This window comes from Rattus norvegicus, chromosome 14 (genome assembly GCF_036323735.1).
Source record: "Rattus norvegicus strain BN/NHsdMcwi chromosome 14, GRCr8, whole genome shotgun sequence".
Classification (NCBI taxonomy): Eukaryota; Metazoa; Chordata; class Mammalia; order Rodentia; family Muridae; genus Rattus; species Rattus norvegicus.
In genome coordinates, this window is record NC_086032.1 from 854,930 (window position 1) to 870,265 (window position 15,336).

At 35.7% G+C, this 15,336-nt stretch overlaps 1 protein-coding gene and 1 pseudogene across 6 annotated transcripts; one reads left to right on the forward strand and one right to left on the reverse strand.

Annotated features, from left to right (window-relative positions):
• Positions 1-703: 703 nt before the first annotated feature.
• On the reverse strand, positions 704-9,385 carry LOC134481888 (vomeronasal type-2 receptor 116-like). Of its 6 annotated transcripts, none has more exons than XM_063273859.1 (6): positions 9,180-9,385; positions 6,310-6,592; positions 5,110-5,916; positions 3,758-3,978; positions 2,759-2,892; positions 704-1,587 (listed from the first exon to the last, which is right to left on the reverse strand). In XM_063273859.1, exons 1-6 carry the CDS (start codon positions 9,383-9,385, stop codon positions 704-706), a joined length of 2,535 nt encoding a protein of 844 aa, XP_063129929.1. The 6 variants fall into 6 exon arrangements, with proteins under 6 accessions (XP_063129929.1, XP_063129931.1, XP_063129930.1 ...); XM_063273861.1 differs by having other exon boundaries at positions 2,759-2,882; positions 3,754-3,978; XM_063273860.1 differs by having other exon boundaries at positions 704-1,590; positions 2,759-2,882; positions 3,754-3,978.
• Vom2r-ps122 (vomeronasal 2 receptor, pseudogene 122) lies at positions 14,303-14,598 on the forward strand (annotated as a pseudogene).

The following is a 15,336-nucleotide window of genomic DNA, read 5'->3' on the forward strand; positions in this document are numbered from 1 at the left end:
AAATACAGAGGCAAATACTTGCAGCAAACGATTGGACTGAGCATGGTGTCCCCAATGGAGAAATTAGAGAAAAGAGTGCAGAAGCTAAAAGGGTTTGGAACCCCATAAGAAGAACAACAATATCAACCAAACAGACATCAAACAGCCCGCAGGGACTAAACCACGAACTAAAGAGGACACATGGAGGGACCCATGGCTCCAGCTGCATATGTAGCAGAGGATGACCTTGTCAGCATCAGTGGGAAGGGAGGCACTTGGTCCTGTAAAAGTTGGATGCCTTAGTAAAGAGAAGTGCCAGAGTGGAGAGGCAGGAGTAGAAGTGTTAGTGGAGCTCCCTTATATAATCAGTGGTAGGAGTGATAGGATAGGGGGTTTCCAGAGGGGAAACCAACTGAGAAAGGGAACAACATTTGAAATGTAAATACCTAAACTATCCATTTCTTACAAATATTCCTACAAGGCAAATTGATGGAAACCATTCCTCAATTGAAATGTCCTATCTGAATAGGTTTGTGAGCTCATGAATGAAATGTTTTCCACCAAAACCTATTAACTGGTATTATTTTAGGGAGTGCTATCTTGTGATATATGTACTATATTTATATATTACTTAAAATTTTTCCATGACTGAGAGTACTTTTGTTAAGACAAAGCAAAACAGATATTTTGAATATTATCTAAACTTTTAAAAGAAGTAAACTTTTTACTTCTGAAGAAAATTTAAATCTGGTCTAACTAAAATAACATAACACTTTGGGACAAAGATACACCCGAGTAACCCTGCACTAGAAGCCAAAATGGAAAAGACCTCCACAACTACCATAACCTTCCCTCTGGTGCTGTGGTAGACAGGGAGGAAGGTGATCCATACACTGTAGAACACCAACATGCTGAATGTTAGGAACTTGGCTTCATTGAATCTGTCAGGAAGGTTCCTAGCCAAGAAAGCCACAATGATGCTCCCTAGAGCCAAGGAGCCCAAATATCCCAGGACAAAGTGGAAGGCAATGACTGAGCCTTTGTTGCAAATAATGATGGTCTTCCCATGTTCAGATTGTATGTCTCTGTCAATAAACGGAGGAGATATTACCAACCAGATTCCATAGAGAACAAGTTGGATTAGGGTACAAATGGGAATGACCAAGTTAGGTGCCCCTGAGGACAGCATCCCTCTCATCCTTCTGCCTGGAGTAGTGAGCTTAAAAGCCATGACCACAGTTACTGTTTTCGCCAACACTGTAGAAACAGCCACAGTGAAAAACACTCCAAATGTGGTCTGCTGCAGGATGCAGGTGGCCTTGTTGGGTTGTCCAATGAAAAGCAATGAACAGAGAAAACAGAAGATGAGAGAGATGAGCAGGATGTAGCTGAGAATGCAGTTATTGGCTTTCACAATGGGAGTATCCTTGTACTTCACAAAAGTGACTAGTACTAGAATTGTGATGGCTGAGAAGGACAGGGCCACGCAGCCTAGAGCCATCCCCAGTGGATCTTCATAAGCCAGAAATGACACAGCTCTTTGGAGGCAGTAGGTCTGCTCTGAGTTGGCATATTTATCATCTGGACACCTCACACAGTGCTCCATATCTGCTGAAAAACAACAATAAACCCTCATAAGATACCATAATCATGTAGTTAATAATTGTGTATTTGTTTTATTCAGAGGATAAATCAATAAATATTTTGGTGTTGAGAATCCATTCCACTCCTTATTTCTGTATTGAACACTGATTTAAGGTTGCCCTTAATTAACCTATGCTTTCTGATGGAACAAAAAAAAATCATCATAAGGAGTTGAACAGAAAAAAATTTATGAAAAAAATTTAAAAATGTGATAAATAATAAAATGCATAATCTCAGATTATCTAATTTCTCAAAAAATAAATTCACTACTCACTGACATGGGCAGTACGCAGACATTGTTATCAATGCCAGATGGTGAATTGCATTATGTACTTTGTTTGCTTTGAAAGATGTGCCCTTTGTCTATATCTACACCTAGGCACTAGAACATACAATTCCTCATGCAAATACTGTTTTTGTAAAGAAATATTGTCCTTCTTGAAGCTGTATGTCTCATAGACATATGCAGGCCCCTCCTGTTGTGGTACAATCTCTTTTTTCCCAACTACACATGCGAAGGTTATGTATATTGAAGATTATAGCATGAAGGTTATGGATATTGACATTCATCCTTCTTTCCTTAGACTGTGATTAATGATAAGCACTATCATTAATAAGCACTTTGTCATTCTTGAAATCTTGACACTTATCCTAATTCTTTGACAAGAAATTTTAATACTTTAAGCCATATAAGCTACTAAAATATATTTCATTAAAGAACAACAGTTACCCTCACCATCTGGTCTTTGTCAGGTACTAAGCTGAGTGATAGAGGGAAAGATTGTGGACTGATCATGTAGTCAAGATTCTTTGTGCAAAGGATCAGAGAAAAATAAACAGATGCATTGATTGTGCCTAAAACTTTTCTATAAAAATTGTTACACTTGTATGTCCCCTAAGTGTTTTCTGCATAATATAAAATCAGTATCCATTGTATTATGAGAGAAATGAGTAGTTTGTAGAAGACACTGAAGGTTATTTGCTGGGTCAAATAGAAGCTGATATTATTTAACTGATTAAGTTCTAAAACACAGTTATTAGGTCTTCAGTTTCCATTTAGGCCATATCACATTTCTAGTTCTTAAAGGGAAGGTATTCTAATTCAGTATTTTTTCTATTATATGCAAGCATGTACCTGTCTCATTGGAAACCTCATTTTCTGGGCACTGAACACAATCAAAGCAGCAGTCTGCTGTTTGTTTCTGATGAATTTTCCTGAATCCAGCAGTACATGTTGCACTACACATGGAGGATGGAACCTGAGGGAATATATTTATGTAATTATGCATAATATATATATATATGTGTGTGTGTGTATCATTAACAGATATGGTTATACATATACATATAGGATATTAACACATATGACTAAACATATTCCACTAGTAACAAACATCACTTAACAATTTTATGCTTATTATTATTTTGCATTGTCCTGCAATGCAATAAATATCAAAAAAATATTACTATATCATGTAATATTATTTATGTGACATTTTGGGTTGTAGCCATTCAAATTTTTCCTTCCTAAACTGATTAATTCATAAGAAATATTTATGTGGCATCACTTTCTCTTGCAGCAAATATAAACAAAAATAAAAGAATACTGAATTGTATGGAGAGAGAACATAGGGCTTATCAAGGAAGAGTTGTTGATGAATACGAATAAAGCATGTTATCTAAGACCCACATAAAATTAATGAAGTTTTTCTCAGTTTAAAAGAAAACCTTAAATTTGCAGACGTATTTCTCTTAATGAATACATCTGTATTAATTAGGCCATTAATCTGTTCACACAGAATCAAAAAATTCCATTGTTTATATGTAGTCACAAGATTTTAACATATATATTTCTATAAATTTCATAAATTTAACTTTATTATTATTAAATTTAGAATTGTAATCTAGGGTGAATAAGCACTTGAATGCTGTCAAACACGGCATCCAAAGGTCTTTGATCCCTATGACCAAATTGACATGAAGCTGAGAGTTATCAAATTTTGATGCTTGTAACTTAGGACAGTCTTTTGTAGGAGTATCAGATGGTCTTAACCACAGAGCTGTTACATCAGTGCCTCATGTTTTAAATTTTTGATATCCTGAAAAATATGAAAATTGTGGTTTACACACCAATGTTCCTTCTGTGGCCCATTTCAAGTCTTCAGATGTACGAAGTTGTTGATTATGTGGGAAACAAGGAAAATAGCTTGCTATTTTCACTTTTAATCCAAGGCCCTGAGGAAAATTCCAAATGATGAAAATGTCATACTCTGCACACTGATTTTCCCTATGGTTCATGTTCACCAGTTCTCCAACAGGGTTAGTAAATACCGTGGCTTTCAGCAAGGAAGCCACCTAAATGAGATGCAACATTAGATGATTACATACACATATCAATAAAGGGAATGCCAAATTGAGGATGTCTTCTAAAATTTAATGACTTTCAGAAAAGACAATTTTTTTTTTTGGAAGGGAAAATCGTATGTCTTTTTTTTCCTTTTTTTTTTTATTATTAACTTGAGTATTTCTTATATACATTTCGAGTGTTATTCCCTTTCCCAGTTTCCGGGCAAACATCCCCCTCCCCCCTCCCCTTTCTTATCGGTGTTCCCCTCCCCACCCTCCCCCCATTGTCCCCCTCCCCCCAACAGTCTAGTTCACTGGGGGTTCAGTCTTAGCAGGACCCAGGGCTTCCCCTTCCACTGGTGCTCTTACTAGGATATACAATTTTTAAAATAATCCTATGTAGTAAAATACAGTATACCTCATTGATTTATAGAAATTGACATTTTTCAATATTAACATATGCTAAAAAATGATTACCAGAGACCAAGTAACATGGTATGTATGTGAGTGAGTGTGTATGTGTGCATGTGTGTTTGTGTATATGTATGAGGTATTGCATACATGTACATGTTTGTCAAAAATTTTGAAGAAAAAGGCATGTATGTGAGAATGAAGGGGAAGTCTGAGTATCTGGAAGTTGTGGAAATAAAGAATGATAGGGGATCTTTCATGTACACACAATATACATATATGAAATTAACATTGACTTGATACAATACACAGTATTAATCATTTAGGTTTTTATATATAATTGTTAATTTAAATTAATAACAATTAATCACATCACAGGTACCAACACTTGAGAAATTATTCTTAAGAAAAATATTCTAGTCTAGTCATCACTTAAGGACTTTATGATAAAAACTCTTGGCTCCAATTTGAATTCACCTCTTAAAATGTTGAGGCACATTTCCACAAATCACACTAATATTCATAAAAATATATTGTCTTCTATGTTGTCCCTGTGAGATATATAGATAGATATAGATATAGATATAGATCCATGTAAAAAAAGTCATTAGGGAGTTTTGTAATGTAGAAATCTTTCCAATGAGAGAATAATCTCTAACAAATGTATATGAGTTAATCAGGGGCTATTTTAGAGATCACACTGATATATCTAAGCGTAAGTAACTTTACCTGCTGACAGTCAGTGAATAATCCTTTGGGTTCTGCCACTTTCTGAGACTCTACATTTTGAGAAATGAGTTCATGGTAGGTGTGGGCCACAGCATACACAGCATTATACAAATTGTAACCTTCTTCACTCAGGACCATGTCAAATTTATGCAGTGCTAACCATTCTAATGTATTGTTGAATGTAAAATGATCCGTTTTGCTATGTCTATTCTCAGAGATTGAACAATTAAAATAATTCCACCCTAGCATAGACTGAGAAAGGTCTATTGGGTACTTGGAAGTGTTCATTGTTTGCATAACATTCCTAAATATAGTCATCCCACTGTGGTGGTGTGCAAAAGTGACAGTCCCATCGAAGAAATCAAGGCTGAAATCTCTTTTATTTATGATGACATCCCATTGTGAGTTCATGACCCAGATTCTTTGTACACCTAAATATGCCCATCTTCGAAAGCTGACTTCTAGAGTAGAGTTCATTTCACCATAAATGATAACAACCTTTGCTGATGATGTCATAAGTTGTTTATCATATATCTTAGCCCTTGTCCTGTATCTCTGCATGGTTTCTGGGATCACATTCACAAAAGCCAAACAGATCCCATGCCTTTGCATTTCTTCTCTCAAGTCTGAGAGAAACTGAATACCCTGGTCATTATCTGAGATGATCAGTCCTACCCAAGTCCATCCAAATTGAAGCATCAAGGATACCATGCCATGGGGCAAACATGTGTCTTTGATTGCTATCTGATAGATATAGGGAAACTGGTCATGGTCTATTAGGTTAGAGTTAAATGGTCCAAAGAAAACCTAAAGGATGTAGAAGAGGATGAAATATTCACAGGAGAATATAATTGTTACAATGTTCAAACTTATATATAAATAATATTATTCACCATAAGGATAGTAAGCTAGAAAGATCGTGTATTATTCCTCTTAGATTGTAGAAAATTCCTAACAAGTCTGAATATTCTAGAAAACAGTTTTGTCTCTTTGCCCATTACATAGATGATTTGGTTATTTAATTATATACAATGTACATATATACAATTTAATTTTGTGTGCGTGTGTGTGTGTGTGTGTGTGTGTGTGTGTGTGTGTGTGTGCCAGAGCACTCATAAATGTATGCAGTCAAGTTGTCTTGTAGGCACATGTAAATGGAAGGTAAAAGTTGTTAATTCATCCAGTGTCACACATTTTTACCTTTGGCATCATGGAATGAATTGCCAGTTTTAAGGATGTTGTCCATGATGGCCCTATAAGATCTATGTCACAAGATAGTTCTATTCCACAGACATAATTAATAATATACGAAGTTTTGTTTTCTTGTGAATATATTTCATCCAGAAGTCCCAATGTATCTTCACACATTCTACCAACAAGGTTGAATATCAAAGACATGTTGGGTAAAAGATCAGGATTCTTGTTGATCTCATCAGTAGCAAAAAACATTACCAGAAAAAACTCATATTTTGTTGCTGGTATTCTAAAACCAAACATAGTGATGATTAGGGTAGAAGTTTGAAACATAAAATTTCAATTGCAGTAAAATTTGTACTTTGAGACATGCTAAATTTTTTAAATGTCTAAATGTCTTGAAATAAGCCTTATAATTTGGAGATCGTTAGAGCTGAATACAATGTAAGAATTCATAAACATAGGGCACTCTGATATGACAAATTTTGTATTTATTAAAATCAATAAGGAACTTGTTTTATCTTGGAATGCCATCCTTGAACTAGATTACACTCCTATTGAGTAAGAGTGCTATAAAATAATTGTGGAGTTGTCATTCCACATATATATTTAAATCAAAAGCATGGCTTGAACCACATATGAAATAACACATTCTCCTTCAATTTTTATTATTTAAATGTATTTTATACATCAAATATTTAATAATATTTAGTATTTTGAGAATCAAATGATGAATCAAAAAATTTTGTTCAACTTTTATATTCATATACTTTTATACCATAAAAATATCATTAACATATACTTAATAATATTCAAAATTGAGGAAACTATATCTAATGTGAATTACTAAATTGTTCCAAAACATACAAAGTATTTGTTGGTAAGTAAGCATAGTAAAAGAGCATAAAATATTAAAAAATTAATCATTAAGAAAATATTCAAAATCCCTTATGTGATACCACCTGACAAACAGTAAGAGTATTCAAAATGCATTATTTAACTGTGTATATTATCTAACAATCACTTTACTTAAAAAGATTATCAGTGTTTCTATGAGAGAATTTATTTTATCAGTAAGAAGATTTTACACATTTCAAAATAGAAAAAACTCTTTGCAATTAACCATTAGGAAAATGGTAATTTCATGCCCAGTGAGAAAAATTATCAATAATATTTCCACGATGTTTTAAAACATGCCATTAATATTCTCAACTGCTAATTTTATCAAACAGAAAACCTATTTTAAGATATATTTCATTTAAATGTATTCATCCATTTCAAAATGCATGAAATGATACAATATACCACACAACCAGAATATTATCTTTTAGGCCCTCTTGCACATCAATTTAATGTTATCTTTCAGTGATTTTACTACATCAATTTTATAAAAATAGAAATAAAACATAGTGGATTGATCTTAACAACTCATTCTTTCTAATTCTTTGATATCCTGTAAGTTATTTCTGAGCATAGAGATCATTTTTCCATATGAAATACGTTCATCTGCCCAAGCACAGTTGGCAGTTCATCTGTTACTATTTGCAATTACCTCTCATTAGGAATAAAAACACCAAACATGCTCTTCTGCTGAAATATGCACTTTTTAATTAAGAGTTTGGAGCTAAGTTTTTCTTTCTAAACCTGAAAACTGTGTTGACACTGGTCATTCAGTTGTAATTTTAAACCTTATTATGACTTATAAAAGTGTGACTAATGAGAATTTCCACTATTTTTCCACTGACGTGTGGGATGATAGAGGTTACATCAGAAATGAAATTCCTACTGACCTAACACAGAAGAATAATAATGTGAAGCAACCATCACTATCAAAGTGTTCAGTGTGCTATGGCTAACAATTGGAAAACTTATTCTTTAAATCTCAAAGACATGAAACTGAATAAGAGATGGGGTGAAAGTCAGAGACAGAAAAGTACAGGAAATGTCCGTTCATGAAAGAAAGAAGTCTCAAGCACACTGACTAGCTAAAAGCTGAGTGATTTCAGAACTCATTCCCTCATGATCTACAGTCACCAATGATAGCATCTCATTCTGAAGATATATTGAGAACAGCCAATTATCCACATGAAGTATATTTACTCTCCTGGATTTTTGCTGTTATGTTTATTCAGTAATTAATAGAAATATTGACCACCTATCTAATACCGATAATAAGCCTAAGCCGTGACTGGGCATGTATAATTAGACCAAAAGATTATTCTGATACCATAAAATAAAACCTGGTACACATTATCCACATTCAGTGTCAACTTCAGAATGCCAGGAAAGGCTCATTTAAAGACCATTTTAAAAGCAAAATGTAAGTATATTCATAAATATATATGTAATATTATACATGTAATCATTTATGGTAGACACATTCATACATACATATATAATACATACACACACATACACACATATTTCAATGTATGAATGTATGCCCAACTGTTACAGACCAAATTAGATAACACTTTTATGAAGTTCTTTAAATGCATGCTTATACAGGAATAGTTGGCAACAACTGAAGATGGCAGTGATATAGTCTCTTCATACTGACTTCTTGCCAAAGATGAGGATTGTGAATTCAAGGAAGATGAAGACACACCTTTCAACATATGAAATCCATGAAAAGGCAACAGATAGAATCCAGTCTCACTCATTGTCCAGCTTTCTGAACTGGAGCCCAATGCTGTAAAGCCAAACTAAACTGTCACATGATTGAAAGTATTAAAATAGTGATTGATATGATAATTAATTTTCAGTGGTTCCTAAAGGTACAAGGGAAAGATCAGGAGAGAACCCCACCGTTTGTGTACACAGCTACAGATTTTTAATTCATGGCTCTGAATCAGGAAATGAAGTTAATGACTTACCTAAAATTAATAAGTTGATTATAAAAATTTTCTTCAATAGGTTCCTCAAATGCCAAAAGGACAAAACCACAGTCACTTCGCAAATCTCCATCAGTCTCTTCACTATTCTTTATCCTCCAAAAGCAACTGGGTTCAGTCAAATGGAAATAGATTAGAGAAAATTTCAGGATCAAAAAGGTAATAGGGAAAGCACACAACTTCTTCATGTCTGCTAGGATCATGGATGGAACAGGTGTGAAATCTGATTCTTATGCAGACAAACATCACACACACACAAATCTCTGTGTCTGTTTTAATGCTATTGCTGTCTGGAAATCCACTTAGTTATATTCAACAGTTCCCTTTGCCATGCTCCCTGGATACATTGGAAAAATTCTGGCCTCAAGCTCTACATCTGAGGTCTGAAAACTTTTCATTAATACATTTCTGAAAACATGTTATGAAGATCATTTTCTCTATTCTCAGGTGCCCTGATTTCATTCATATCCACAGAATGATAATGTATATGAAATTTTTATTCCCAGGGACAATCTTTTCTTGGGCAGCTCAGACCAGATCATGTGTCTATATGTATGAAAACAATGGATTTCATCAGAACTTCCAGAGTAAGACAAGAGGTCAGAAAGTCATAAATGTCCTATATTATTCAGACTTTGAGTTGAATCATGGACTTTATGTCTTCCATTGTCTAATACAGAGAAGGGCAGTCTCACATGCAACATTGAGACAGTAGTTGAGCATTTGTGAGTACTCTCTCTCTCTCTCTCTCTCTCTCTCTCTCTCTCTCTCTCTTTCTCACGCACACACACACAATTAAATTATATCTAGTCCTGTAAAGATGATAGAGGTCTTTAAATAGGAAATTAAAAAAATCTATTAAAATATAGGAAAATACAACCAAATACATAGTGGTCATTAAAGAGGAAGCAAATAAATCCCTTAGAGACATAGAGAAAATATACAATTAGACACGTGAAGGAAGTGAAAAAAACTCTTCAAGCCTTGAAAGTGGAAATACTGGAGACTGAAAGTGTAAGTAATAGAAAAGGAACAACAGAAGCAAACGTCACCAATAGAATATAGTAAATGGAAGAGAGAATCTTAGGCGTAGAAGATACAATAGAAGAAATTGATATATTGGTTAAGGAAAATGGTAAATCTAAAAAGTTCCTGACACAAACAATACATGAATTCTGAGATACCATGAAAAGAACTAACCCAAGAATAACAGAAATATAAGACAGGGAAGAGACATAGTTCCAAGACTCAGATAATATGCTCGACCAAATCATAGAAGAAAATACTCCTGACCTAAAGAAAAAGATGCCTATAAAAATGAAAGAAGCTATAGAACAACAATTAGATTGGACCAGAAAACATCTTCAGGGCACATAATAATAAAAATGCTAAATCTGTAGAACAAAGAAAAGATATTAAGAGCAGCAAGGGGGGAAAGGTGATGAAGATACAACCTGTGATAGATGTGATGGACAGATGTATCAGAATTATACCTAATTTCATAACACATACTCTAAAACCTAAAAGAGCCTGGTCAGGTATCTTGCAACCTAAAAAAACACAGGTGCCAACCTAGACTACTACAAACAAAAAATGGTCGATTTTTTGCACCATACAGGGAGAAAACAAGATACTTCAAGACACATCCAAATTCAAACAACATCTTCCCACAAACACAGCTCTACAGAAATAACTAGAAGAAATCCCCAACATAAGAAGGGTAAATACATTCCACAAAAAGACAGAAAGTAAGTAATTCTAAATAGGCAATAAAAAGCACACACACACACACGCACACACACACACCATCACAATCATCATCAACAACAACAATAACAACAAAATCAAAATAACAGGAAATAGCAATATCTGATCACAAAATACATCATTCTGATGCATACAAGAAACAAACCTCAAAACTAAAAATAAGCATTTTCTCAGTGTAAAAGGCTGAAGAAAAGTTTTCCAAGCACACAAACCCAAGAAACAAGCTGAAGTAGTCATTCTAATACAAGAGACTTCCAACCAAAATTAATCGAGCCCACAGGGAAGGAAGGACACTTCATACTCCTTAAATGAAAAATCTACCAATGTGATATCTCAATTCTAAACATCTATAGCCCAAACAAAGAGCACCCATATTTGTAAAAGAAACGTTTCTAAAGATTAATTAGCACACTGAGCCATACACATTTATAGTGGGAGACTTAAAAACACAACTCTCCCAAATTGGGGAGGATGGAGAGAAAGAGGAACACTCCTCCATTGTTGGTGGGATTCCAGACTGGTACAACCATTCTGGAAATCAGTCTGGCGGTTCCTCAGAAAATTGGACATTTAACTACCTGAGGTCCCAGCTATACCTCTCTTGGGCATATACCCAAAAGATGCCCCAACATATAAAAAAGACACATGCTCCACAATGTTCATAGCAGCCTTATTTATAATAGCCAGAAGCTAGAAAGAACGCAGATGCCCTTCAACAGAGGAATGGATAAAGAAAATGTGGTACATCTACACAATGGAATATTACTCAGCTATCAAAAATAATGACTTTATGAAATTCATAGGCAAATGGTTGGAACTGGAAAATATCATCCTGAGTGAGGTAACCCAATCACAGAAAAACACACATGGTATGCACTCATTGATAAGTGGCTATTAGCCCAAATGCTTGAATTACCCTAGATGCACAGAACACATGAAACTCAAAACGGATGATCAAAATGTGAATGCTTCACTCCTTCTTTAAAAGGGGAACAAGAATACCCTTGGCAGGGAATAGAGAAGTAAAGATTAAAAGAGAGACATCAGGAACACCCATTCAAAGCCTGCCCCACATGTGGCCCATACATATACAGCTACCTAATTAGACAAGATGGATGAAGCAAAAAGTGCAGGCCAACAGGAGCCGGATGTAGATCTCTTCTGAGAGACACAGCCAGAATACAGCAAATGCAGAGGCGAATGCCAGCAGCAAACCACTGAACTGAGAACGGTACCCCTGTTGAAGGAATCAGAGAAAGGACTGGAAGAGCTTGAAGGCAATCGAGACCCCATATGAACCATGCCAAGCAACCAGAGCTTCCAGGGACTAAGCCACTACCTAAAGACTATACATGGACTGACCCTGGACTCTGACCTCATAGGTAGCAATGAATAGCCTAGTAAGATCACCAGTGTAAGGGGAAGCCCTGGATCCTGCTAAGACTGAACCCCCAGTGAACATGATTGTTGGGGAAAGGGCGGCAATGGGGGTAGGATGGGGAGGGGAACACCCATAAAGAAGGGGAGGGGGAGGGGTTAGGGGGATGTTGGCCCTGAAACCAGGAAAGGGAATAACCCTCGAAATATAAATAGCATTTTCAGCAAATGGTGCTGGTTCAACTGGAGGTCAACATGTAGAAGAATGCATATCGATCCATGCTTATCACCCTGTACAAAGCTTAAGTTCAAGTGGATCAAATACCTCCACATCAAACCAGATACACTCAAACTAATAGAAGAAAAAGTGGGCAAGAGAATGGATAGAAACACCTCATGATTGTCTTTATACCTGTATATACATCAAAAATGTTAACATGTTCACATGGTCATGCAAAAATCACTCACAGAGTCATGAATCAATATTTACACAAACCACATATACATGAGAATAAAGGAGATTTAGATATATTTTTAGTTGAAAGGTAGTATTTCACTTCACCATTTTCCATGTCTCCATCTTAGGCCCCACAATTACAGTCACTAAAACACTTCTACAGGTACCCTCCATTCTGAAGTCAATAGAAAAAGTAATGTAGTGGTTGGGTACAGACACATTATATGCATGTCCAACTTTACATAAAATGCTTAATAAAATTCATAATTCTGTGGTGTAACATATGCTTAACTGATAAGTGTATTTTCTTTTTGTTTCTAATATAAAAGTGAGTAGTGGCAATAACAAATATTAACATGCTTTACAAGTTAATTTTTCAAGTGATGGAATTTATCATAAATGTAATTTAGTACATTTTATATATGTGAAGATACAAAATAAGGGCCCAAGACAGCCAACTACACAAAGCACAGTGTCAACTGGCTAAGTGATAAATATAAAAACCTACATAGTGTACAGATATGTGTGTGTGTATAGCAAGTTCAAGTCTGAGCAATTAATCAAAACTGTTTTATATTTCTATTTAAAATGCACTGAGAAATACTGTGTTTTTCTTTCACATTTTAGAGCCTCATGAATATAAAAGTTTCTAAGTAAGAATAAGTAACATCTCTGCTCCCTCCTGCATAGAGAAAAGATCCATCACCAGGGAAGCTTGCCACAGAACAGATTAATGTCACTGTTTATGGGAACTGGCATCCAGGAGGGAGTCAGGAAAGTGGAGCTACAAACATGGGAAACAAAATCTAGAGAGCAGCACTGAGGCACAGAGATACTGTATTGCACAGCAACATCCATGTTTGTGCCCCCTTTGCAGCAATGGGGAATCCTCACGATTTCTATACTAACCAACTGTCACACTGGCACTATAAGGAGGAGTCAGACTGCCAGTACCTAAGGCTAATTTCATAAAGATGGGGAAAGCAGCAGCCATTCTATTCCAGACCTATTCTGAGGTTAAACTAGTTTGTCAGGATCCTCTTATTTCTGTCATGTAGTATGTGCAGGATGCCCGTGGACACAGGCACTCATTATTATTAGGACAGTGTGGAAGCCTCCCTGACAGTTCTCTGGGCTCCACCTAGGGGCTACAGAACCTACAACAGCTTTCTATACCAACAAAATTTTATTTGTGGAGTGGCAAAGTATTTACCAAGACATCCTCTAATTAAGACAAACACTAAATCTTTATATAATAGTAAGTTTTTCCAAGGACTTGTTGCAACTCTTCACCAACAGATATGAACAAATGATCAGTATATCAACACAGAACATAAACACCATATATATATATATATATATATATATATATATGTGTGTGTGTGTGTGTGTGTGTGTGTGTGTGTGTGTGTGTGTGTGTGTATATATATATATATATATATATATATATACACACACTTTTTTTCTTACTTATTAAGACCTGTTTGGGAATATTCTTGATTAAATGTCCCTGCACTTCTCTACCATCACACCACAGATTCTTGGAGCTTATACGAAATGCAAGGATACTTTCACTGTACAGGATAATAACCACATTCTTAGCTACATCCTGCTTATCTCTTCACATTCGGCTTCTTCTGCCCCTAGCTCTGTATCATGTATCCCAGCATGACCATATGCATCCTGCAACAAAGCACATTTGGTGTCATACTCACACTTACCATTTTTAATGTAATGATCAAGCTAAGTTCAGTGTGTGTTTCTGGCTTTCAACTGTACTGCTCAGGAACAAGCATGAGAGGACTGTAGGTAATTGGGGGACCTAATTTTTTTATTCCTACTGTATCCTGGTCATACTTGTTCTCTTTGGAATCTTTATGATAACATCTACATTTATTGGCACTCTGAACATGGTTAGATCACCTTTTTCTTTGCTTGCAACAAAGCTCAAGTATTACATTCCACATATCCATTGAATACTTGGACTTCTTGACTGTATGGAATTTCAGATGACTTTATAGGCCAGAAATCTTCCCTAAAGTCTCAAGAAAGCCAAGGTTCCAACATTGAGTATGTCAGTATTCTACAGTGGTGGGGTGACCTTCCTCACTGTCTTCCTCAGCAACAAAGAGAAGGGCAGAACAATATAGGGCGCCCTCCTGTGGCGAACAACGGTACTGCGCATGCGCGGTTTTTGCACCTGGAGTCAGTTGGCTGGGATGGTAATATGCTAATGAGGGATTCATGCTCCGCCAATCCCTGAAGGACAATTAGCATAGCCTCAGCCTGCTGTGTATATAAGGCGAGCAATTTTGCCGCTCGAGGTCCCCATAGCAGCAAAGAGGTGGTCCTGCAATAAAGGCTGTTAAGAAGAATCCGACCTCGTTGCGTCTTCCTTGCTGGCCGAGGCGGGCGCAACAGAACAATATTTCCAAGGTAACACCAATCACTAAGCTGGGATATATATTGAATCGATTTATGAGTGTTTTTCCTTTTTATAATGATCATTTTCTATTAGAGATACTATTGTTATTTCCA